This window comes from Canis lupus, chromosome 14 (genome assembly GCF_048164855.1).
Source record: "Canis lupus baileyi chromosome 14, mCanLup2.hap1, whole genome shotgun sequence".
In the NCBI taxonomy this organism is placed as follows: Eukaryota; Metazoa; Chordata; class Mammalia; order Carnivora; family Canidae; genus Canis; species Canis lupus.
Genome location: NC_132851.1, coordinates 11,949,001 through 11,973,779, shown reverse-complemented (window position 1 = coordinate 11,973,779; position 24,779 = coordinate 11,949,001). Strand labels below are relative to the sequence as shown.

At 36.9% G+C, this 24,779-nt stretch overlaps 1 protein-coding gene and 1 long non-coding RNA gene across 5 annotated transcripts; one reads left to right on the top strand and one right to left on the bottom strand.

Moving 5' to 3' along the window:
* Positions 1-493: 493 nt before the first annotated feature.
* On the bottom strand, positions 494-18,562 carry EBAG9 (estrogen receptor binding site associated antigen 9). Of its 4 annotated transcripts, none has more exons than XM_072774277.1 (7): positions 18,326-18,562; positions 13,195-13,292; positions 10,811-10,889; positions 9,670-9,828; positions 7,913-8,020; positions 4,163-4,254; positions 494-1,037 (listed from the first exon to the last, which is right to left on the bottom strand). In XM_072774277.1, exons 2-7 carry the CDS (start codon positions 13,275-13,277, stop codon positions 917-919), a joined length of 642 nt encoding a protein of 213 aa, XP_072630378.1. In that variant the 5' UTR covers positions 13,278-13,292; positions 18,326-18,562; the 3' UTR covers positions 494-916. The 4 variants fall into 4 exon arrangements, with proteins under 4 accessions (XP_072630378.1, XP_072630376.1, XP_072630377.1 ...); XM_072774275.1 differs by having other exon boundaries at positions 17,763-18,337; XM_072774276.1 differs by lacking the exon at positions 18,326-18,562 and adding an exon at positions 17,767-18,169.
* Positions 18,421-23,186, top strand: LOC140603724 (uncharacterized). Its single transcript, XR_012006686.1, has 2 exons — positions 18,421-19,083; positions 22,925-23,186. It is a non-coding gene; the product is annotated as an uncharacterized lncRNA (long non-coding RNA).
* Positions 23,187-24,779: the final 1,593 nt, after the last annotated feature.

Genomic DNA, 24,779 nt, shown 5'->3' with positions numbered 1-24,779 from the left:
CGGTTTAGCGCCTGCCTTTGGCCCAGGGCGGGATCCTGGAGACCCGGGATCGAATCCCACATCGGGCTCCTGGTGCATGGAGCCTGCTTCTCCCTCTGCCTCTGTCTCTGCCTCTCTCTCTCTCTCTCTGTGTGCCTATCATAAATAAATAAAAAATTTTTTTAAACTCATGAGTTATAATAATGCAAAACAAATTTGTCATTTTTGCTGATTTTCAATGTTTATACATGCAGTATAAATTACAAATATACCATTACAACTATCTATAAGAAAACAATGATGTATAAAATCCTTATGATAAATAAAATTATTGCATTTAATGTCACTTTCTTGAAAACCAAAGTCATTAAATTCCTTAATGTCATATTAAACATAAACAATACCAGTTGAAACTAGAAGAAATGTATGCCAATACCAGCTTCTGACCATGAAAATAAAGAAGTTAAAGCCCTGCAGTTTGTCTGAATTAGGTCAGATAATCATGGAAACAAAAGAGTATTTAAAAGTATTTATTTTATCATTATGCACAATGAAGGAAAGCATTATAGAGAGCAGAGTCCTTTCCCACCATAAAATTATTTACACCCATATATTTAGCTAGAAACACTAGCTAGAAGAGGTACTGGTATATTCCATTTGTAATAATTTCTCTACAGCAAACAGTTGTCTTACACTTGGAGCATGTTGAAAAAAAATATTGCCTCGTAGGTCTTTTTTTTTTTTTTTTTTGAGTCTCAATCACTAAGAGCTCAAGGTACTCTGAGAGAATCCTGGTGTCCTAGATGGTCTGATGAATGCATTAAAAATCAAGCAATGTATTTGTATTCTGAAAATACTCTTATATCCATATAAATGCTGCTTGAGTTGTGGAGCTCACATCTCTCCTACTGGCACGATGACACGTGAAGAACATCTGTTATGAAAGCTTCACGCCAATTTTGTTCTGTTCCTTTTTCATTAGCCGCTGTGCCTCCTTCTCCATTTTCTTCCTCTGTTGTTCTGCTGCTCTCTTTTCTCTGTCTGCTATCTTCTGCTGCCTGGAAAGAAATATATTATCTTTACTTTTAGAAAATGGCAAATGAATTCTAGAAAGAAATAGCAGTGCCCTTTTTACTAATATCAAATGTAAGCTCGAAAAATCTTCATTCTTCTCACTGCTTTGATTTCAAAGATTTTCAAAAATGGTATCTCTTAATTCTTAGATCATGCCTCGCAAAACAAAACAGTATTATCTCTATGTTACAAATAAGTAAAATGAGGCACAAAGGCTAGGTGACTTGCCCAAAGTCATAAAACGAAGTACAAGGATAAGAACCCACATCTTCCAATCCCTCTTCTTCAGATTATTTTCACTAACACACTACCTCCATTGGACCACACCTTCTTTTTGATAGCATTCTGAAAAGCCTGATGTTGAGGATTAAATCTCCTGTTCTAATAGCTAGAAATTCTCCTAAAGGAAGTCAAGAACACAGATGTACAGGACACAATGCAAAGAAAACAGATATGTAACACAAGCCTTCCAAGTGGAAACTAGGAACCTATTTAAGAATTAGCATTTGGCCAGCTCTACCGATGAAGGGTCAGAATTGTGGGGAGCTGCTGATTATACATTATGAGATACTTCCCTCCTTCCTGGCCCCTCCCTGACTCCACTGAGCTAGAATCACCAGCCTCTCTCTTGTTACTGAATGGCTTGCGTGGGAAGGGGGAGAGGGGGGACACAGGACAAAAACAGAAGCTGGTCTTGCATCTAAGGTAAAGGGTATGAAAAAATAAGTGAAGAAGTATGCAAGGGTGAGGAGGCAAGCTGTGGGTCACAGCTGTACATGGGATAGGCAACACGGGTTATAAAACAGAAAAATCCAGTGTGAGATTACCTATGTATGGGACAGCTCAAAGTGGACTCTGGTGAGTGAAATGTAGATACCATTCTCATCATATTTATAAGTGGGGAGTGAGCAGAGTTGTATATGACCAAAATTCGAAAAAGTAGAGGGACTTATTTTAGGCAATATTTTGACTTTCACTATCAATTAACCAAGGTTTCAGAAGAATAGTTTAAAAGAAATTTACTTTTTATTAGCTCTGATCACGTTCGAGCAAATCTGATAATCGGCACTAAAAAAGCCAAAATGCCAGTGCCAAAAGGAGAGCTGGAAAAATAATTATAAAGAGCTGACAAGCTTACAAACAGTAAGATCCTCAAGCTTTCACTTGATTACTAGCTGAAGTATAAACAACAACAATTAATGTTTCTGGAAAATGAGGCAATTTAGAGATAACTGCAGACAAAGTCTATTTTTCCTCTCCAGATACACACCTGGCATTACTGAATTATTAGAATCTCCTTCCTTAGCATTACTGAATATAGTACGGGCAGTATTAAGTGGGAATGGGAAACAGGGCTGAGTCAGAGGACATGGAGTCTGAACACACTGTTCTTCTGGGGGCAATAACAGCACAAGAATCCTCCATGTCTCTTTGATTCTAACTTATCAACTTGTAGCACAAAGCATGTGTATTACTGACAGGCTCCCTCTCCCAATTATATGTCATATAATATAAAACACTAGGGTTAGAGTTTTGTTTTTTGTTTTTTGTCTTGTTTTGTTCAGAGTGCAAGAGGGTAGTGTGGAAAAAAGGCTTTGGTACACAGTGAGTGTGAAGATACTTGTGAACTCATAGTTGCTATCATTAGGATTACTGTATTCAGAATGAACAGACCCCTCTTTCATCCTGTGGTTAATGACTCTAATAATAACTAGAACCCCCAAAAATGTTCTAAAACACCTGGACTTTTATATCTATGATTTATCCAAAAGAGAGTAAAAAAAATAGGTAACATCTTTTTTTGATGATCCATGCAAATAAAAATGTTGCTGTTTACAATTTTTAAAATACTTATTTTACAGTAAATAATGATTAAATAAAAACTAAATATTTAAAACTCTCATGACTTTACTTTTAAAATGTGATGCATCTCTGTTAAAAAAAATGCTTAAGATAGGAAGGATAAGACAAAAAAAAAAAAAAAAAAGTCAGCCATAACTCAACTATATCCTCTGCTGGCTGTTCACGGTAACTGCACTTAATTGATGAAGATAGAAAGGGAAAATATAAAAATGAAATCAGTTACTTCTTTTCTATTCCTATTATAAAAACAATCTTTAAAAAAAAAACTGACGGGGATCCCTGGGTGGCTCAGCGGTTTGGCGCCTGCCTTTGGCCCAGGGCATGATCCTGGGGTCCTGGGATTGAGTCCTGCGTCAGGCTCCCGGCATGGAGCCTGCTTCTCCCTCCTCCTGTGTCTCTGTCTCTCTCTCTCTCTCTATGTCTATCATAAAATAAATAAGTAAATCTAAAAAAAAACCCCAAAAAACAAAAAAAACCCTGACATCACTGTGCTTTACTATATCATCTTTAAAAATAAAAAAAAATTTAAATACATTTAAATATCTGAGCTTTTCACCAGTGACGATGGTCACAAATATTTTTAGGGTAAATATTGTTTACTCTTTGACCTCATGCAGTAGTAGCAAGTAAGTTTATTGCTCACAAAAACAAAGATATAAAAAGAGAAACACTAAAGAAACAAACTTGAAGATCTCAGGAATAGTATTTTTTTCTCTGTAGAATGGACAGTACCTGACAATTATTTACCTCATAGGATTTTTGAGTACATCAACTGAAATATATATATAAATGCAGAGTGCTATGTAAGCTATTTCCATTCGAATGTGCAGTGCTGGGCACTATTCTAGACCATGGGGAAACAAAAATGAAGGTATAATTTTTAACCTAGAGGAATATATAGTGGTGGCTCACATTTTAAGAGATAACTATGCTTTACAAGTAATGTAGTATAAAGCAAAGAGTATAATATGATGTATATATGTAAAAGATCTCATTTCCCATTAATAACATTTTTACTCTTTTGTTCCTTTAGTGCTTTATATTCTTGGTATCTGTGGGGTTTTAATCATATGAAATAGCATATTCAGTTTGAAATTTAAAAAAAAGAATCCCCTATTACCTAAGCTCAAGTGAGAAAGTATGAAGAAAGATACAACTCTGCAGAACAAGCTTTCTTGACCTCAAATGTAACATAAACAAATTGAGTTCTTCTACTCAAGTTGCAATGTAAATATTCCTAAAATACCTCAGAACTTCTTCTGCTTGCCAGGCTGCATCTTCTTCTTCTTCCCATGCATTGGTATTTTCCTGCCAAGTATCTAAGTCACCTAATTCAGGCTACAACAAAATACAAAACAAAATTATGATAGTAAAGAGCTCTCCTTTCTCTACTTAGAAGTCAATAAGAGTATCTTTTATAACGTGACTCAGACCTGGTCACTCCCCTGTGTATTTTTCATGTCCTACATAAGGCCCCTGGTCTGCCTGAAACTGAGGTGTTTCCTATAATGCATGACTTTCAGTATTCACAGTGCTGAGCAGGTCCAGCTTTCTTTGTATTTTGTATTTTATACTGATTTTTCTTTTCCTGCCTACTTTAAGTTGGAATGGACAAGAACAGAACATTTCTTCTTTCTGTTTCTCTCTTTTCAGTGAGAGGACAGGGGGAGAAGAGACTGGAGATGGAATGAGAGATGCCTAAGTACTCTGTGCTGGGATGAACCAGAGGACCTGAAGTTCCCAAACTGGCAGTCATTTTCATTTAAATGTAAGTAATTTATAGATTTTTCAGTGGTTCTTACTATGTGGGTCCAAGGCAAAAACAACAAATCAGGCAAAATTTAGTCTTTACCAGAGTACTTTTATATTGTGTTTTTTTCCCCACCACCTGTCCTACTAACTGATCCCAGTAGGGATATTAGAACCGAAGGCTAGACCTCTGAAAGTTCACTTTTTCTTCCACAAACCAATAAAAATGCTCATTCTGGAATGTTATTTAGGTTTATGAGCATAAAATACATGGCACCAATCTGTGAATAGATTTACTGTATTTTCTTTTGAGCACTTACACTTAAAACTGAAAAAAAAAATGTGTGGTTTTCTCTTCCTAACCATAAACATAATACCATCCTCTGTTAAAACTTTAGTGTATTTCTGATTACCAGTTTAATAAAAGTCTCTAAAAGTAGAATACCTAAATCAAATAAAAAATTTTTTTTCAAGCCTCTGAACCGAAATACAAATGACCCTCTTGAAAAATTATACCAACTTAGCCTACTGACAGCAACAGGGATCAAGTGTTGTTTCCCTGTAACTTTGTCCATACTGGTAATAGCCTTCTTTCCTCTTCACTAATTTGTTAAGATTTGAAAATGGTGTCTTGTTATTTTACTTTGGATTTCTTTGAGAACTACTAAGATCAAACTTTTCTTCAGGTTATCAAGTTATATCTATTTGTACATGTATCCATTTTTCCACTGAGGTGTCTGACTTTCTGGGTATAAAATATTTAGGCACTAAAACCACAAAAAGAGAGTGGTATCTGATCCTTTAGTAGAAATGGCTTTCTAATTTAAAAAATTTTAAAGGATAAGACTGATAGATCTGCTACATAAAAACTAAATATGGGGTGCATAAATGGTTCAGTTGGTTAAGTGTCCAACTCTTAATCTCAGCTCACGTCTTGATCTCAGGGTTGTGAGTTCAAGCCCCAAACTGGGCTCCATGCTGGTGGAGCGCCTACTTAAAAAAACAAAAAACAAAAAACACCTAAACACATCTGCCCATTGAAAACATCCAAACTAAATTATAAAGCCAACAACAAACCAAAAAATTGTAAAAGATGACAGAAAAAAGTTAATATCCTTAGTATAAAAAGAGCTATCACAACAATACAGATGACTAAACTCCAGAAGAAAAATAAAATGTGAAATTTAAAAGAACATAATTGGTAGAATGAGTGGTAAGATATTTTTGGAGTAGAGAACAAAGTGCAGTAGATTACCATTCTCTCCTAAACTACCCCCTTATTTCGTCTGCTGGGAGGAAAACACGCAGAAATAGCATTGGAGACATTTTCTATCTACACTGTTTATCCTTTCCAACTCTGTGGGGAATTATATATTTACAACTTAATAATACTAATACAATTCTGGAATACTAGATTCGTGTTTTAAAAACTTATAATTACAAGCAAGAGGCAAACATTTACTAATTCATTGGATAAGTCTAACCCACTTTACCAATATGGAGCAAACATATGAATAAAGCATAAAGTTTAGAAATATAAAAAATTAAATATGCTGTGCCATTTTAGAGAAATATCAATGGTGCTCTCATAGCATGATGTATAAATGCATAAAAATTATCAAAATTTGCATTATTTATGTGTGATCATTTAATATTGCACCTTCCCCACTAGAATGCATTCTTTTGAAGCAAGGACTCTACCTGTTTTTCTTACTTTCCACTATAGTACTAGCATCCACCACACTGTTTCACATGAGTAGGAATAATTTTTGATCAGTGAATTAAAGACATACATAAACATGGGTCCCCTGGAAAGAGGGGCCTCTGAAGCACCATGCAGTTTAAAATAGACAGATGTGGTGGTTTAAAAATATGTCTGCAAAATAAATAAATAAATAAATAAAATAAAAATATGTCTGCAAATTCTTTGGCACTCTTCCTTCAAGAGGTAGAGCTTAATTGCCCTCCCCTTGCATGTGAGCTGGACTTAGTGACTAATGTTTAATGAATAAAATAATGTGGAGGTGACAGTGTGTCACTTTTAAGACTAAGTGATAAACAATCATTGTGGCTTTGCATCTGTGTGCCTTCTCTTTCTCAGGGATTGCTTGTTCTGGGAACGTCAGTGGTTATGTTGTATGGAAACTCAAACAGCCCTTCGGAGAGGTCCATGGTAAGGAACTGAGGTTTTGTGCAACCAACTAGCATTAACTTGCCAGGCATGTAAAGTGAGCCACCTTTTTTTCTTTTTTTTAAGTGAGCCACCTTTGAAATGAATCCTCCAATTCCAGTCAAACCTTCAGATGACTACAGCCGCAGCTAATGATCTGTCTGGAAAATTATTAGAAACTCTGAGCCAGAACCACTCAGTTGAGTCACTCCTGTATTCCCAACCCCTAGAAACTATATGAGATAAAGAGTGCTTATTGTTTTAAGGCACTAAGTGTGGGACTATTATATAATAATAACATGATAAACTTGATCATAATTAGTAATCAATAATTAATCAATTGAAGCATGCTTAAGGTCAGATCTGAGAAGTTTGGACATTTGTGTTTTTCAAAAAATTCAAAGCTGATTCTGAGATACTACTAAGGTTGAGAACCACAGTTATATACTTTCCTTACCACTTTTATCCTTCAAAGTAACACATTTATCAAACCTACTAGAAGTCAAATTATACTTTAAATGTAAATATCCTCTACTAAGGAAACAATTCATTATTCCCTTAAAAATAATCTGCTTTTAAGTTTAAATTTCAGTGGTAATCTCTTTAAAGGTTACATATTTATTTATTTATTTTGTAGAGAGGGAAAAGTGAGAGCAGGAGCACTCGTGGTGGTGGGGGTGAGGGGGGGGAGTAGAAGAAAGAGAATCTTAAGCCAGCTCCACACCCAGCACAGAGCCCAACACAGGGTTCCATCTCACAACCCTGAGATCATAACCTGAGCCAAAATCAGGAGTCAGACACTCAAACAACTCAATCACCCAGGCGCCTCTAAAGGTCACATTTGTAACATATTGTGTCTATCTTTTATGTGTACAATGGGACTCTGGTCTCAGTAGCTGATGTAATTTATAATCTCATAAAAGGGTAAGATTGGCAAAATTCCATATTAACCTCTCTCATATGCTAAGCCTGTTTGAAAGCACAGAAATACAAATATTATGTTCAATTCATTTTGATTTTTTTTTCAAGAAAACAAGTAAAAACAAACCCTTGCCTATATATCATTAACATACTTACAGATTGATGAATAAAAGGCATATCTTGTGTAGCTGCTAATCTACTAGAGAAACCTGTGCTACCATCTGGAATGCCAAAATTTAATGGTTCTCTCTTCTTAATAATGATCTGAAAGATTAATAGAAACAGAATTATAGGAATATTTTACATATCATATAAAAATAGACTAATTAAATGACCAAAGTATTCTGTAATTATTTAAAATATGCCCTTTCTTTTAAAATTTATAATGCAATTTTTTAAGTCTGTAAAGAATATCAAAATTCCTAGGCAACTGTCACGCAAATCATTTAGACACTTAAGAAAAATTCCATTTTACTTTTTCTAAAAACACAAATTTTCCTCTTCTTCTCTAGACCCACAAAATATAAGGTGACACTTTTATCACTGTATTAAATAAGAACATGTGTTACATACTACTATAAAAGTATAACCACCTCTCTGCATATGGTTATCTGTGAATGCATTAACTCTTTCAAGATAGTAGTATTAGCTTTGTAGCTTAAAAACATTTTCAGTCTAATTTATTAAGGTACTACTGTAATATTCTGGGCTCTTCCTCTTAAGAGTAGCAATATACTTCTAAAATATAAAGTATTTATCTATGAAGACACTCAAACTCCTTGAAAAATACACAACTTAATGCTCTTTGGCATTGAGACATTTGACCAACTTGATAAAAACAATCCTGATTATAAGATGTAAATGTTAGAAGCCTTGAAATTATAAAAATAAATTTATAGCTGAAACTGGTTGGGAGGTAGAAGAGGATAAAAAAAAAAAACCTATTAGGAAGGGTGGAATAAATAATGTCTTCATTTTATAAAGTGTATTTTTAAGAAATATTTTCTATGCATGACTGAATAAGAAATGGGATTCTAAGTTTTGTTTTTGTTTTAAATACAGTGACGAGTGAGGTAGACTGGAATAACAGCATCATAATATTTGGAAGAGAGGGAAGAGTAGTGAGCATAGTATGAAATAAACCTTCATCTACCATAGTATGAAGTCAATGGATAATGTCTTGTTTGGTATATCAAGACACAGCAACATAAGCATATTATATACAGATATGATTAAAAAAACACTACAAACTCAAATAGGAAAAGTTATGAGTAACTGCTTCTGAGAAGTAGAATTGGCTATAGGGAATAATGGGGCAGAAGTCTGTTGCTTTTCAGTATAAGCTCTTCTACATTCTTTGATTTAATTTTTTTTTAAAGTAGATGTACTATTTTGATAAAAAAGAAAGGAAAATATTCAGCCACTGTTCCTTTTCCAATAATTCCCTCCACTTTTAAGTGATCTTCCATATCTAACTCAAAAGGGATTAAATAAAGTGTGGATGACTACATAAGCCCATAATAATTGTTCTGTTCTCAGAGCCCTGCATCAGTTTTATAATGGTTACAAATAATGAAAACAGTACCTATCAGTTTGTAAGCAGCACTAAACTGTGAACTCTTTTAAAGTCAGAACTTTATCTTACTTCAGTTTAGACTACAGCAGAGACTGCAGTCTAGAATCTGGTCTACAGCTGGACTTCAGTAAATGCATATATAACTTTCGAAGATTTGGGTGTATAACTTACTAGATCTATGTCACTTGAATAAATAAACTTGTTTACATGACAAAAAACACAAATTGATTAGAAATAGGCTTTCTGACAAATACTAATCATACTGTCTGATTTAAATATAGGAATCTGAGAAGCAATTTAATTATTTAACCTCCCATAGCACAAATATTTTACATACTTTCTGAGTTTTCCTTATAGTTGGTGTCATGTCCTTAAAATAGTCAGGTTCCAGTTGTTCCAAAGCATTTTGTTGTGTTGCTACATTCCCATTCCCTCCTTCAATCTTTACACTTGTGGGGGCATCTTCATCCCAGGAAGTCCACTCTTCAACATCAGTCTACATTGAATCCATCAACAGCATCAGCCACAAACAGTAACCTAATCAACAGCTCTTTCATCATTCATCATTTATTAGAAAAACAGGCTTTCTAGGGGAACCTGAGTGGCTCAGTTGGTTAAGTGTCTGCCTTCAGCTCAGGTCATGACCTCAGGGTCCTGGGATGGGGCCCTGCATCAGTCAGGCTCCCTGCTCAGTGGGCAGCCTACGTGTCCCTCTCCCTTTGCCCCTCCTCACTACTCATGCTCTCTTTCTCTCCTCTCTCAAATAAATAAATAAAATCTTAAAGAAAGAAAGAAAAACAGGCTTTCTAAAACATTGGTTTTCAACCTTTTTGACCAACAAGAAAATAGGAATTTTTTAACATATACCAAAACTAGATCAAAAGTTTAAAAAAAACTTAGTTTTACTAAAGTTGGATGATCGGTTCTACCCATTAAAAAACCAAAACCAAAACCAAAGCAAATGCTTTAAAAGCTGAAATCACATTTAGAACTACAGTCCACAGGAAGAATATTGAAATTTGCATCCTAAGCCTAACTGCGTTGATTAAAAAATAAAAACAAAAGCTAAAACAAACATTCTTAATAGGATTTATACAAGACAGAGTTCTCAAATATAATATTCAAAATGTCCATGAAACAACTCAAAATTATTCAGTAAACAAATCAATAAATTTGAACTTGCATGGAAAGAAAGTAAAAATGTTATAATTATCTAAGACTTTAAGATAGTTATAAAAATACTGTACCAAGCAATAGCAATCATTCTTGAAATTTTTGGAAAATAGAAAATCTCAGCAAAGTAACAGAAAATACTATGAAGAATCAAATAAAAATTTTAGAATTAAAAAATATAACCATAATAAAAAAGCCTTATCTGACTACCAAATTAACTTCGAAATGGACATACTAATTAATGGTCTGCAGACCAGTTTGAAAACTATGGCTTTGGAATATTTATTCAACCTTTAAAAAATTACCTGTTTGGGAACTGATGAATAATCAACTGTAGTTGGCAAAGTTATTTGGTCTCCACTTAATTTCCGTCCTCTGCCAGATCTAAAATAAAAATGAAGTAACTTATTTCAATAACTACCAAAACAAACATGACTAAAAGCACTATGGACTAAAGGCTAATAAAAGAAGATCTTTTATAATTATACAATTATTTAAATAATTAACAGTTACTCATTAAAATATGAAAAGAAGAGGCATGTATCAAATATCTTTGAAATGTGTTTAAAATCTTAGGACAACAAAATTGCTTTTTGGCTTAGGACAGAATTATAGACAAACTCAGGAGGAATATAAAGACAAAAACGAAAATGTGAAGTGATTTCAAATGATGTTCCTTTAAACCATGCTCTGTGGTAAAACTCTGGGACACCAAATCCATTTTTTTGTTTGTTTTCTTTAGGATTATTTGAGAGAGAGAGAAAGAGAGAGAGTATGTTTGTACATGTGTGGGTGAGCAGGGGAGAGAATCCTCAAGCAGGCTCCCAGTGGAACTTGGTCCCATGACTCATGAGATCGTGACCTGAGCCAAATCAAGAGTTGGATGCTCAGCCAACTGAGCCATCTAAGTAAGTGCCCCCATCTATGCCATTTTAACCAGGATGGCTTGGCTTTTGTTTGTTTTACCTGTTTGGGTTTTTGGTAAGATTACCTATCAAACTATCAAAAAGTCTGAAAATCACTGGATTGAATTAAAATGTAATTGACAAGTTTTAAAGATTAGAAAGAGAAACAATATATTAAATGAAATAGGTATTATAACTCAGTTGCTGAGAGCATGGGCTATGGAAACTAGGTGGTAAATCATAGTTTTAAATGTTACTCCTATTAATTATGAGTCACGTTAGAATCAACTAGCCTCTCAAGCTTCAATATCCTCGTCTGCAAAATAGAAGTATTCAAATCTACTTTTGTAGGGTTATTGTAAGGATTTAATCGACATATTTAAAGCAGCTAGACACTACACAGTGCCCAATATATAATAAGACACTAAAAAAAAAATGGTACCTATTATGAATGATCAATCACTTGCTTCATTTCAAATAATCTATTAAGCATCTACTTAGAGGTAACTGGTAAAGTTAGTTATTTTTACTACAAAATTAAAAATCATATTTTGTTCAAAGGATAAATAGAAAATACGGTCTACTACTAAATTTATTATGTGAACCTGGTACTTTAGAACACATGATCTAGGTTCGTTCTGACACATAAGAAAAGCTTATTCTAACAAGAAGTCAGTTTTCTTTAAAAGTGAACATACAATCAATCCTAAATACATTTACATTCACATTTATCATGAAATTTATAGTGGCAACAACTGTCCTTAATACTTTTTAAATCAAATGCACTTTCTTTTATCAAAAGTGTTTCAGTTTTAGAAAATACATATGCAAAGAGAAAAACATCTATAATTTATCTTGTTAACCTCTAGCATTCTAGCAATTAATACCCATATTTATCCTACTTTACCTTGTGAATTTCTAGCTATTCCTCCTCATGCCCTGATGATCTGAGCACTTAGTTCATTATTTTCCCTACTTCCCAAATCCTGTTCTCTTCCTGGGTGGGATCAATAGTTACCTAAATTTTCCATTTCTTTCTTGACTTTTCTTCCTCCAAGTGTTCATCTTTACTCTATTCCGTCCACTCATTCCCACTGCCATACTATGGACCTATTTTTAAAAAATATCTCAAATCACTCTACCTCTAACAATAAATGTCCTTAATCCTCAGAGTTTTAATAGTCATAGTATAGAACTATAGAACTATAGCTTTAGGGTATAGTAGTATGACGAAATAGAAGGAATTCAGATCTTTGGATGACTTACTAAAATAGAAGGACTTATCTGACTAGGAATAAGTAGTACACATTCCACATTCTGGAATATTATTTAAGAGAAAAAAGTCTATTTTGCTTGGGTTTTTTCTGTTTAAGCTTTTTTTTTTTTAAAATATAAAAACAACATTCATATTGTAATATACAAAGACATATGTATGCCTAATTCCACCTAACCACCTTAAAACATTCTGGTAATGAAATAATTATGTACTAAAAACTGTCTTATTATACCAGTGAAAACTGGCTTGCTTTTTTCTGAAATTCTACAGGAATAAGAATGTGATTTTAATTGAAGATGTAAGAATTTGAAAGAATGAAAAAAAGTGAAACTCTACTTTTTACATCTGAAGTACAGAAATATAAAAAAAAATACCAGATAGTATTGAATGAATACTATAATCAAGTTATTTAGCTTAAATATAGTCTGCCCTACCTTTTTGTAATTATGAAGGCATCCAAAACCAACAAGAAGCTAAACAAGTCAATTTGAACATAAAATTTGTTTACCTGCATATTAATCTCTTTAGGAATGAGAATACTGTTGCAAGGCAGGTGCAAACTTTAAATAACCGAAACTGTGTGATAGCCATGGTGGGAATCAAAACCTGTGGAAAAAGCACAAAAATAAATGATTTGATAAGCTATCTTCCCATTCTGAAGTCAAGCTGAAAGGTCCTACTATGAGCTGTGAAAATCAAACATTTTTTAACTTTTTTTTTTGGAAACCACAAATTTAACACAGTATATTTTATTTTGTTTTAAAGATTTTATTTATTTATTTGAGAGAGAGAGAGAGCATGTGTGAATGGGACGGGGTGCAGGGAGAGGTAGACCGAGGAAAAAGAATCTCAAGCAGACTCTGTGCTTAGTGTGGAGCCCAATGTGGATCTCACAACCCTGAGATCAAAAGCTCAGCCAAAATCAAGTCAGACACTCAATCTAAGTCACCCAGGTACCCCATACACAGTAAATTTTAAAATTAAAACGTAAATCACATTGACAATTCAAGAAACAAGATTTTTAAGTTTTCAATAGGAAAAAACTTTTTGAAATATTCTCAGGATATTTTTCCCCCCTCAGGATATTTTTTAACTGAACTCCAATTATTTATTTATGATTTGTTTTCTACTGTAAAATTAAGAAAATCAAAAAAAGCATAAAACAGTATACATTGAGTCTTCTGCACCTTTTGAAGTTTGAACATGAACACTAACAGTACTATTCAAAATATTTTTAAATGTTTTTAAATTTCAGATAAATACATCTTAATATGCCCATTTTATAGATGAGGAAATTGAGTTAAGTGTGGTCAAATCACTTGTCCCAAGTCACATAACAAAGAACTTGAAAGTAATCACAGAGATCATCAAGTCCACATGGTTCACATATCTGGGGATCCTTTAAAGAAATGATACCTAGATCTAACCCTAGTAAATCAATTAAATTATAGTCTCTAAGGGGCAAGTTCCAGTTAAACTAGTAAGCCTACAAAGGAGACAAAAAATAGCCAATAGAAATGGGAGCAAAAAAGGGGAGGGGAGCAGAAAACAAGGTAAAGAGGTACAAATAACAGATGGGACAAGAAGGCGGAAAATATACCATGCTAACACTAATCAAAAAGAAGCTGAAGTGACTATTTCAATGTCAAAGAGTAGATTTCAGAGAAAATAATATTAGCAGACATAAAAATGGTCCTTTCATAATGATAAAAAGCATGTAAGAATCCAAAATACTTATGTCCCTAATAACGGAATTATGCCAATATCACAAGAGGTGACATTACCAGAGAGTCTGCTGATATTTAAAAGGCTATTAAGAAAATATTACAAACAACTTTAAGTCAAATCTATTGGCATATAGATCTATACTTAGTCTGAGTGATAGCAACACTCTGATACCTCATCCTAATTACTCTTAGAGCCACTATTGCCATTCCCTTCAGAGAAGGACAAAATACACAGCCAGCTCTTTTTATTTCTAGAATTACAAAGGTAGAAAGGCCAAGTAGACTCTTTACACTAACAGTTCCAAAAGGCTCCCTTAGCAATGCTCATACATTTAGGTTGTATCTTCACATGAGCTCAATGATTTATGGAATGCTTGTATTTGGAGCTGACTTACTAATTGAGAGTATGGAAAGAATAGTGACTCTAAGAGTATGAACCAAAAATAAATAAATAAATAAATAGATAAATAAATAAATAAATAAAAAGAATTTCACTATTCAAGTAAGTTAAATACGTCTGTCAAAAAATACAATTAGTGGTTTACTAGGTTTCAAAAAATGCAACAATTTTGACTTCTCCTTTCTCTTAGTCTTTTATGTCCAAACTACCAAAAGGCCTTATTCCATTTCTTAATACTGCCCATATTCTTCCCTATTTCCACTGCAATCTCCCTAGCATAGGTCTGTATTACTTCTTGATGGGGTATTATTAAAAAATTTTTTTTAAAGATTGATTTATTTCAGAAAGAGAAAGAAGGGGGTGGGGGGCAGAAGGAGAGAATCTTCAAGCAGAGTTCCCAATGACCATAGAGCCCTATACAGGTCTTGATCCAATGATCCATGCATGAGATCTTGATCTGAGCCTAAACTAAGAGTCGGACACTCAATTGACTAAGCCACCCAAGGTGCCCCTATTGTAAAGTCTTCTTATCACACTTACATTCTCTACTTCATACTACAGTTATTTCTATATACCTTATCTGTCCTATACAATAGAGAATCTTGGTTATCTTGTACCTCAAGTTATCAGTTGCAAAGCAAGACCTGAAAGGCTTAACTACTTCATTACGACTAGAATGATCTGAATAGTTAAGATGATGAATAAAAGCTCCACTTTAAAGCTGAATTCATCAAGAATTAAAGTCTCAACCAAAAGAAGGCAAATTTCTCTAAATGAAAATTTATGCTAAATCTTCAGAAAAATTGTAAACTAAAAAAGATAGCTAGAAAAGAGATTGTATGAAATGTGGCGCTTTGGGGCAACGGGGACAGAACTGAGGAGGTACTCTATCAGGAAGTTTTGAAGGGAGAAGACATTTAATATTTAAGGGCTAGAGAGAAGAATGGGCCTCAGGATATATACATTGAATGCAGAGTTGAAAATAAATTTCATATAGAGCCTTGGTAACCACTGTCATCACCTTGCCAGTGTTATTGTTCAGTATCTGTCAACTTGAATGACTTCAATGGTAACTGGAAACAAAATCTAAAATTTTGTCCAACATTAAAACAGAAAATGGGACTATTATTGACAACAGAACAGATTCTCCCTAGCAATTAAGAATATCTTCATTCTGGAAAATTTGCTTTTGTGATTATCAAGAGAGGACCTAAGATTCATTGACCAGCTACTAATATGCTAAGCATTATCTACAAATGATGTCTCTTAACCCATAAAACCATCTTACGAGATAGACATTCCTGCTCTCATTTCATAAAATTGAAGCACAGAGAGTAAGCACATGTTTCCATGTTCCCACACCCACTGATTCAGATTTAAACCTAGGTCTGTTTAATTCAAAAGCCAAGAACATTTCACAAACAATAAACATCCTTAGTAATTCAGTGACAGAAATTATTATTATAATTTCCAGACTACATTTTCCAACCAGTTGCGATGAAATGAGGAAAATGCAATCAAGTTACATTAATGTGATTGACACTTAACTATCAACACTTTTGATTTGATCAATTACACTGAGTTGCAGGCTGGAATATTCTTTGGGACAGTTATTTAACGTTCCAATTCAATTCAACAAACATATATATATTTAGCACCCATATGTAACAGATGATCTCCTGCGTGATGGTAGAAACTACTCACCCAGTACACAGAAACCCTGTGTTTGTTGCTCAATTGTCACAGACTAGTGACAATGCAAGGGACTAAGGAGACAGTGCTCCAATCAGTCTTACTCAGTTAGATATTTTTAGGTCTCAGCCAATTCCAAGCACATAGTGGGTACTCAAATACTTGTTGAAGGGAAACGGACATTCCTTGAGCACTCAATATGTTCAAGATAGAGTTCTAGACAATGTATCTTCTATCACATCACTGGAATCCTAAGGACAGGGGAGGTTAATCCACTTAACAGAGGAGGTTGACAGGCTTATATTTACTCACCCAAGATTTAAAGAGACTGATTGCAAAGCCCAGGCTCTCCCCAAACCACATCCCATTCCATAAACCTTGTAATTTCGTGCTCATTGCCTCAGTTTGATTTTTGAAAAGCCCTCAAGGTAGCCAATTTAAGTATGCACCGTAGGCTGCTTTGCACTTTGGTTACTTCAAAATACTTTCTAAAACTGGGAACTACTAATATAACCGAATTTTCAAATTAGAATTTCCTTTAAAATTAGGAGGAAAACCCAAAAACTTGAGACATAGCAGGAAAAGGATCAGAATTATTAAGCAACCTATTTTTCAGTGCTTTTAGAGAAATGACATCTGTAGGAAATCAACAGGAATGAGAGCTTAGGCAGGTCAAGTGAGTAAGATTCACCTACAACTTTAAAAAAGAACACTAGGTTAGAAGCCGCAAAATTAAATGTATCTTTTTTCCTTCTAATTCCCTGTAAACTGCTGGCCAGATGCTTTCGGCAGAGACACTACAGGACAATTTGTTAAACAAGCCAAGCCAAAATCTTTTAGTACATACTAAATAAGTCTTCAACTGCTGTAATTCTAAAAGGGTATTTTTGAAATTTTTCAGTATCAAAATTGTAAAAACCGTATGATTTAGCGCAGTACAGAACAGCCTCAAATTCAGTTTGTAACTCTTAAGCTGGTTAAGGAATATCACAAGGCTCCAAAAAAAATGATACCTGAACTCACTTATGTGAAAAACCAAGGAGAAAGGAACTAAAACGCAGAAGGGGGCGCAGGCTAAGGGGGCTGTACCACCTCCGGCCACTCAAGGGCCCTCAAGTATGTGACCCCGAGACTCTTAAAAGAGCAGAGTTAATGTCTCCTGAATGACTCCGAAGGCAGGAGTTCCAGAATTAAAATGCTTCGACTTCAGATAACCCCTCTGAAACTGGCTGCTGGGGGCAAAAAAAAAAATCATACCCACTGTACAGATGAGAAAAACGACGAGAGCGTCTTCAGGTTACACAATCCGACGCCATGGCTTCGGCGCTCTGACAAACGCTCCGAAGCGCTGGAAGTGGGTGCAGCGTAGGTTTGGGTTTGGATTTTGGATAAATCGGGGAAGGAGCAAGAAGGCGCAAGGCCTGCAGAGGAAGGGCAGGAGGACGCGGAGACTTTCCCCGCCGGGAGCCCATCCCGGGACCCGAGGGCCGCTGCGCCCGCGTCCCGCAGGCGTGTCTCCCACGCGTGAGCGCCGCATGGTGAGGGCTGCACGCCCGGGGCCCGCTCCCAGGCGCGGTGCCTTCACCCCAGAGGTCGCCCCGACCCGGAAACAGTACCCCGGAGCGCCAGGCGGCCGTGGTAGGGAGCCAGCGGGCGGAGGGGCGAAAAGGTGGCAGGGCGGGAAGTGCGGGGCGAAGAGGGGGGCCGACCGGGGAAAGGCAGAAGACGCCTCCCCCCCACCCCCCCAGCACCGGGTTGCGTTCGGGGGGCAGTGGGGGAGGGAAGCCCCTCGCGGGCACGCGCGAGCCGCACACACTCACCTGCCCCTCCCCCTCCCCGCCCGCCCGGCGGAGGCTCCGAGAGGCCGCGGGCCGCGCGCGCACACAAGGCGCGCGCACGCGCACTGCCGGTCGCTTCCTCGAGCTCGCGCTCCGCCCGTTCAGTCCCAGCCCCGCTCATTCAAAGCCGGGCGCGCGCTCCGCCGCAGCCGCCGTTGCCTGCGCGCAGCTGCCATGGCCGCCCCCTCCTCGGGAAACCCTCCCCAGGCCCTCCCACTCCGCCCTCCTGGAAGGCGGGTCTCGGTGGTCTCCAGGCCCGCACTTCCGCACCCCGCCTGGTCCTGCCTGGCCCAATAGGCGAGAGGCTGCCGCTGCGGCGACCCGGCTTAGCCAATGAGCGTCGGAGGGCGGGGCTGGGGGCGGGGCGGGCGGCGGGGCTGGGGCCGAGGCTCGGTCACGGGGAGGGTTTCTGTGAGGTTTGCGGGCCGCTCGGGCTGTCCCGTTGCAAAGTGCCTGCGCTCCTTCCGCGTTGCCCTACTTTCTGTGCACGGTGTCTCGGCTCCAGCCCTGCCCCTTTTCGTTCTACCTGCAGACTCCCCCCCCCCCCCCCACCACCACCAGATGGGACCGACGGAAAGCGGTATTCAGATTGCAAAAAAGAGGGAGCTGCGGCTGACTCGGTGATTCGGCAGGCGGTGGGCAAGCTCTCAATCATTCCTACACTTCAAGGGTGCGAAACGTTGAGTGTAACTCGGGACTTCGCCTCCTCCGAGAAACTTTTGATTGGATTTCCTTTGAAGGTTAAAAACCGGCCTTTAACCTTATCCCAGCATTTGTTCCTCCCTTGCAGCTCAGGCTAGCCGTTCTCCCAAACTAAGGTTTTCCCTCTATGGTTCTCTTTGAAGTCTTTTTTTTTTTTTTTTTTTTTTTTCCCCTTCGTTTTATCCTGTATGCTATGAAAAAACCAGGGATCTTTGCTTGTGGGCGAGGGTCTCTCAGTAATCTGCCTCACTGTCGCACAGCGACGGTTTGCATGGTCAGAGGCTGAAAGCGCTTCATGTTTTTCTTTTTTTCTTTTTTTTTTTCTACTACAACTATCTTTGTCCCGTCACCTTGACCAGCCTCCATCTACCCACTTACTTTGTAGTATCCACCCACCCATGCCACCCCAATCTGGACCACATTTTTCTATTCACTTCTTTATCCCCAAGAAGAGAAGAAAGAGAATGTTGTAACTCTTGCTCTAGAATGATTCCATGTACCTTTGGATACAGTATTTCATCTCTAACGCTCCGTTTCCTCATCAATAAAATGACCATCATAGCGCCTACTTCATAGGATGACTAACCCTTTCCAAGCATCTAGGGCAGAGGCTGGCACAAAGCAAACACACATAGATTAATAGTTACTGCAGCAGCCGCTGCTGCCACCACCACTACTACTATTACCACCACGCTTTTTCATCATCATTCCCAGTTACCACACCTCCCTAAATCTTCTGCAGTCTTTTATTTATTTTTTTTAGATTTTTTAAAAATTTATTTATGATAGACACAGAGAGAGACACAGGCAGAGGGAGAAGCAGGCTCCATGCCGGGAGCCCGATGCGGGACGCAGGCAGGCACTAAACCGCTGAGCCACCCAGGGATCCCCTCTACAGTCTTTTAAACACTTGTTCTAAGCTTAAATTTCTGCAAATCCCTAAATTCCAATAATTCAAAATCTCCAAATTTCTTTTTGGATTCCCCTAATTGATAATCCAAAATAGGCTACATCTCAACATAAACGTTTTCAAATGTTTTTCTTAGACACATATCTTTGCTTCAGATTATTATATCCCTCAATTTTTTTATTCTTCAGTTTCCTTTATTAAATTTGCCATTTCCAAACGAAATTAAAAGGTGTATATACTTTTCTAGAAACACTAGTGAATATTTGTTTCCAACACAGTAAAAAAACAAAAACTTGTCAAAGATGGCAAACTTCTTTTACTTCAAAAATATCTATGGAATAACAGTTCAAAGTCATCTTTAGTTGTTGAGTAGTAATTCCATAATTGAGGACCACAGGTGCCAATAATTTGGGATCTTGCATGGGGACCACCTCTTGGGAGTGTGCAATTTGAAGTCGTGTCCTCTGCCCAAGGCTTGCATGGGGTGGGGATGGGGACCATCAAATGTCAGGTGGGAGTAACATAAGGGAGAAACTTGGTAAATGAAAGATTTCTTTCTGAATTGCCTGTACTCCATGTGTTACAGTTAATTCTACGTGCTTTTTGTTCAGACCATTTTGCCCACTCTGATTTGCCTCTGCCCAACCCCTAATCACCAGCTTGATTTATTCACTTTTATCAGCTTCCAACTCACCATTTAATCTCCCAAGTCAAAGCCATTGTAGGCTTTTCTGTTCTGAGTTGTCCGTGTGGGTCTGAAAAGTGTTTTGTCGACTGACCTCCCATCCCTGCCCAGTATTTAGGGCGCACCTTACAAACACAGCCCAGTGCTTCCCAATCTACCTAACGCAGTTCTCTGGCTTTTCACTAAAGAGATGGTTTTTCCCTCAAGCATAATTTTAGACCTGCTGTTTTGACTTGGACTTTAATGGCTTTTTATTAATGAGCAGCTGTCCACAGTTGAATACAAATTAAAAGTCACATTCATTTCTTGATCAAGCAAAACAAAGCCTTTCAGCTCACAGTGACAGTTTTGAATAGATATGTTTGAAAGCAAAGCATTTTCTGATGATAATTTTAATGGATTGTTTTGTTAATCTTTCTATTCTAGAGAATTATGCTTGCTTTCAAAATCATATATTTTAATATTCTGGAAAATTCTAACATTTTTTAATACCCATCATAACCATTTAATAGGGTCAGTAGCTTAATAGAAATACAAGTCTGACAGGTTTTTTTTTTAATTTCTGTTAAAATAAAAGTGACTCTCTGTGAAGCATTTGAATATTTTCCATCATAAATATTACTATAGTGTATCTTCATAGTGATTTTTATTGCTAAACAGGAAGACCCAAGGTTTAAAAACAATTTAGAGTTAACCAAGTTAATCTTTGGAACAGGCCTACATAGGAATAGAGAAAAATAATCTGTCTTTTATTAGAAATGGATTAAAATGAAAAGATATCATGAATATCTTTGCTTCTGTGTTTCCATAGTGAGGTTCAACCATGTAATACCTCTTGGCTAATGCCCACATTGTTATTAGAGGTATAATACAATTTAGCTATATTATGAGTTAAGGAGACTTGATCTGAGCAGATCTGGCAATGTAAGGTCATTTATGATTTCTAAGGGTAAATGTGTTGAGATTCACACAAGTAACAGCTTGTCACACATACAACACGATCTGTCTTGTACATGAATGGACAACTTAAAAATGAAACACTGAAAAAAAAAATGAAACACTGAACCAACAATGAAAGCCTAATTCATTCAGCTATAGCTATAGCTTGAATACATTTGAGCCTTACTTTTCTAATCTGCAAAATTAGATTAATAATTCCTGCCTTAAAGGTTAATTTTGCAAAGTAACTGGCATAATGTATGTGGAAATGTGTTGGAAACAAAGCAGATCAATGAAAGTTTTATCATCTTCAAGTTCAGTAGAATCTCCTTTTAGCTCACAGGAGGGAATACTGCTTCAAGGAAAACAGGAGTGAATTTTCTATCACCAGCAACCAGAAATAGACATTTTTGTTAGTTACACACACAAAAAGAAGAGTTTTAAAGTTATGCTTTGAGGACATCCTCTTGGTACATCCTTTGCCCCCTTTGATTTTATTTTATTTTATTTTTTTTCCCTTTGATTTTAAAGACAGAGGGTGAAAAAACAGCTGTTACAAGGAAAGCACCCACAACCCTACCCTCTCTGGGCTTTTTCTCACTACTTATGGGATATTTTGCTCATAACAGTGTCTGTTGCCAAGTTCTGTCCATTCTTTCAGTGTCCATCATTTTAGCACACTAGAATTTTCATAATGATGTCCTTACTAGTCTTTTGATTTTTATCTTTTCCTCCCTTTAAGTCACCTTGATATTTTGCTGTATGATTAGGGTTTTTTTTTTTTTTTAAAGATTTTATTTATTCATGAAAGACACACAGAGAGAGAGAGGGAGGCAGAGACACAGGCAGAGGGAGAAGCAGGCTCCATGCAGGGAGCCTGACGTGGGACTCGATCCCGGGTCTCCAGGATCACACCCTGGGCTGAAGGCGGCGCTAAACCGCTGAGCCACCTGGGCTGCCCTGATTAGGTATTTTTAAAGCTTCTTCACAATAAATGTGTTCAAAATAAAGAGAGATTTGCTATTGTCCATCAATCCAAATTCACTTGTGTGGATATGTGTCTCAAATGTTGCCTTTTAATCTCTTAATTTCAAACTGCTGCTACTGGATTTCCCTGTGACTACCTCTGGCCCTTTAAAATATCAGACATGCCAGCAATTTTTGTTAAAAACATTTGTCTGTATATACTGTACATTTCATTACTCACCTCCTCATCATGAAATATATATTTCTTGCTGTGGTTTTTATCTGAAATTAAATCCTTTATAAGTGAGAATTAAATCCATGTTATAACCATACTAGATATTTTCAGTATAAAAAACATATTTATTTTCTCTCTTCCTAGGGAGAACTTATATGCATAAAGGATCATCTGCCTGAATATATAAATTACTCTAAAGAAAAGCCGAAGGAAAATACTCTTACCATGTAGCCAGACACATTCATAAATATCTTGCCCAAAAGGAATTATTTTTTCCTGCTCCTAGGCTCTGAGCCCATTACCATAGCAACCATAACTAGTGTTGTCTAACTGGATGTGAATTTTATACATTTGTTCTTTGAAATGTGAAGGCAGTATGTCAGAATAAAGTGAAATTTCTATAATATTTTGGAAGGACTACTTTATTGAGAAGTCTGGAGAGGGAAAGTTTCATCATGCAGTTTATTCATTCATTAATGAAACAGTTTACCATCAGCATAGTGTGTGCAAAGCATGTTAGAGAAGTCAAAAGTATATACAACCCTTAACCAGAAATAACTAATAAAATCAGCTTGTCATGAGTGAAAAGAATTCCTGAAAGAGGAGTTTTTTCACAGGGACTGTTCTAATTTTATAATAATCTGATCATAATAACTAGAGTAGCATATTAGGACCTGTAAGAAAGACAGGCAAGAGGCTTACAGCTGGTCAGATTGCCTACAGGCATTCAAGTACCTACTGTTACCCCTATAGCAGGTCCTTTCCTTTTCAGTCTTATACACTGTGTCTGTAGCTACTCCCTGGAGAAGTATTTCTTTTATTGGAGGTTGAACACTTCTTGGCAGCTGGTGCCAGCCTGAGGAAGCTGAAAATGCCCACTGATGAGCATAGGAAAAAGTTGTGACCCTTCACCTGTTTCAGATAGGTATATATTTCCCAAACCAAATATATAATGGATTCATATCAAGGTTTAAGCATTTCTGTTTTGAAGGATACAGGGAATAACTTCAAAGTTGTATGTGGTATTTGACACTATTTTCTTGCCCTGGTATTATCCCTGCCCACCTCCCTGGATAGCAAAGACCAATTCCCTGTTCCCTTGTTCCTTTCAAATTTTGCCTACCTCAAGCATCTTGTGAAATGAAGAGATACATCATTTAGGTTTAGGTTTCTGCCAAGTGACAATGAAACCCTGTAAGAGCGGAGGCTACTAGATAGGGTACCACATTGTCGGACGCAAGCTCCTTGCAGCTGAGCACTCCAACCCCTTCCTGCAGGGGCTGGCCTTTGTCTTCCTGGTCCAAGCAGGCATCTTGCTCTCCATGCAGCAGGAAAAACAGGAAAGGATGAAGAAAAGGCAAAGGGATGCATAACAACCATCTTTTAAGTTTCTAGAATACGCCACAAGATTATTTCTGATTTTCTAACTTAGAGCACAGAAGTTGGTCATCCTTAATGGCAAGGGAAGTCTTTATTCTAGGTGGCCCTGTATCCAGCCTAGGAGTCTATTAACACAATGTTTATTACATGCTAGTCCTTGTTGTGGTGTAATAAGAAGCCTAATGGTTTATTGGGCCAGGGATTGACACGATATAGGCAACATTATGGTAGTAAAAACAGCAGGAATGACAACCATTTACTGAGGGCCAGTAGCTGTTAGGCACTGTGTAAAGTTTCATATATATGCTATCATGGGTACTCACATACCATACTACAAGGCAGATATTTTCCACATTTTACGGGTAAAGAATCAGAATAAGACTAAGAACTTGCCTGAAGCCACAGAGGTCATAAAGTATAAACTGAGAATTTATGTCTAAGTTAGACATAAATATGTGTTAAACACAAATATGTTTTACTGAAAACTTTCTTTAGAATGAAACACTTTCCAGTGCTTGAAGATAAGTGAGAGAAGCCGTTAAATGTTGGAGCCTGGGCTCTGGAGTTAGAATGAATCCCAGCCTTACCACTGGAAGCTCTGTGAACTGGGGCATTTTAT

What these genes read in the sequence shown, in the direction of transcription:
- EBAG9 (XM_072774273.1), bottom strand. An exon ending in ATTCATCAGTTCCCAAACAG is followed by an intron (nt 9,829 to 10,810) that starts GTAATTTTTTAA and finishes GATTCAATGTAG; the next exon opens with ACTGATGTTGAAGAGTGGAC. An exon ending in CTATAAGGAAAACTCAGAAA is followed by an intron (nt 8,021 to 9,669) that starts GTATGTAAAATA and finishes TTAATCTTTCAG; the next exon opens with ATCATTATTAAGAAGAGAGA.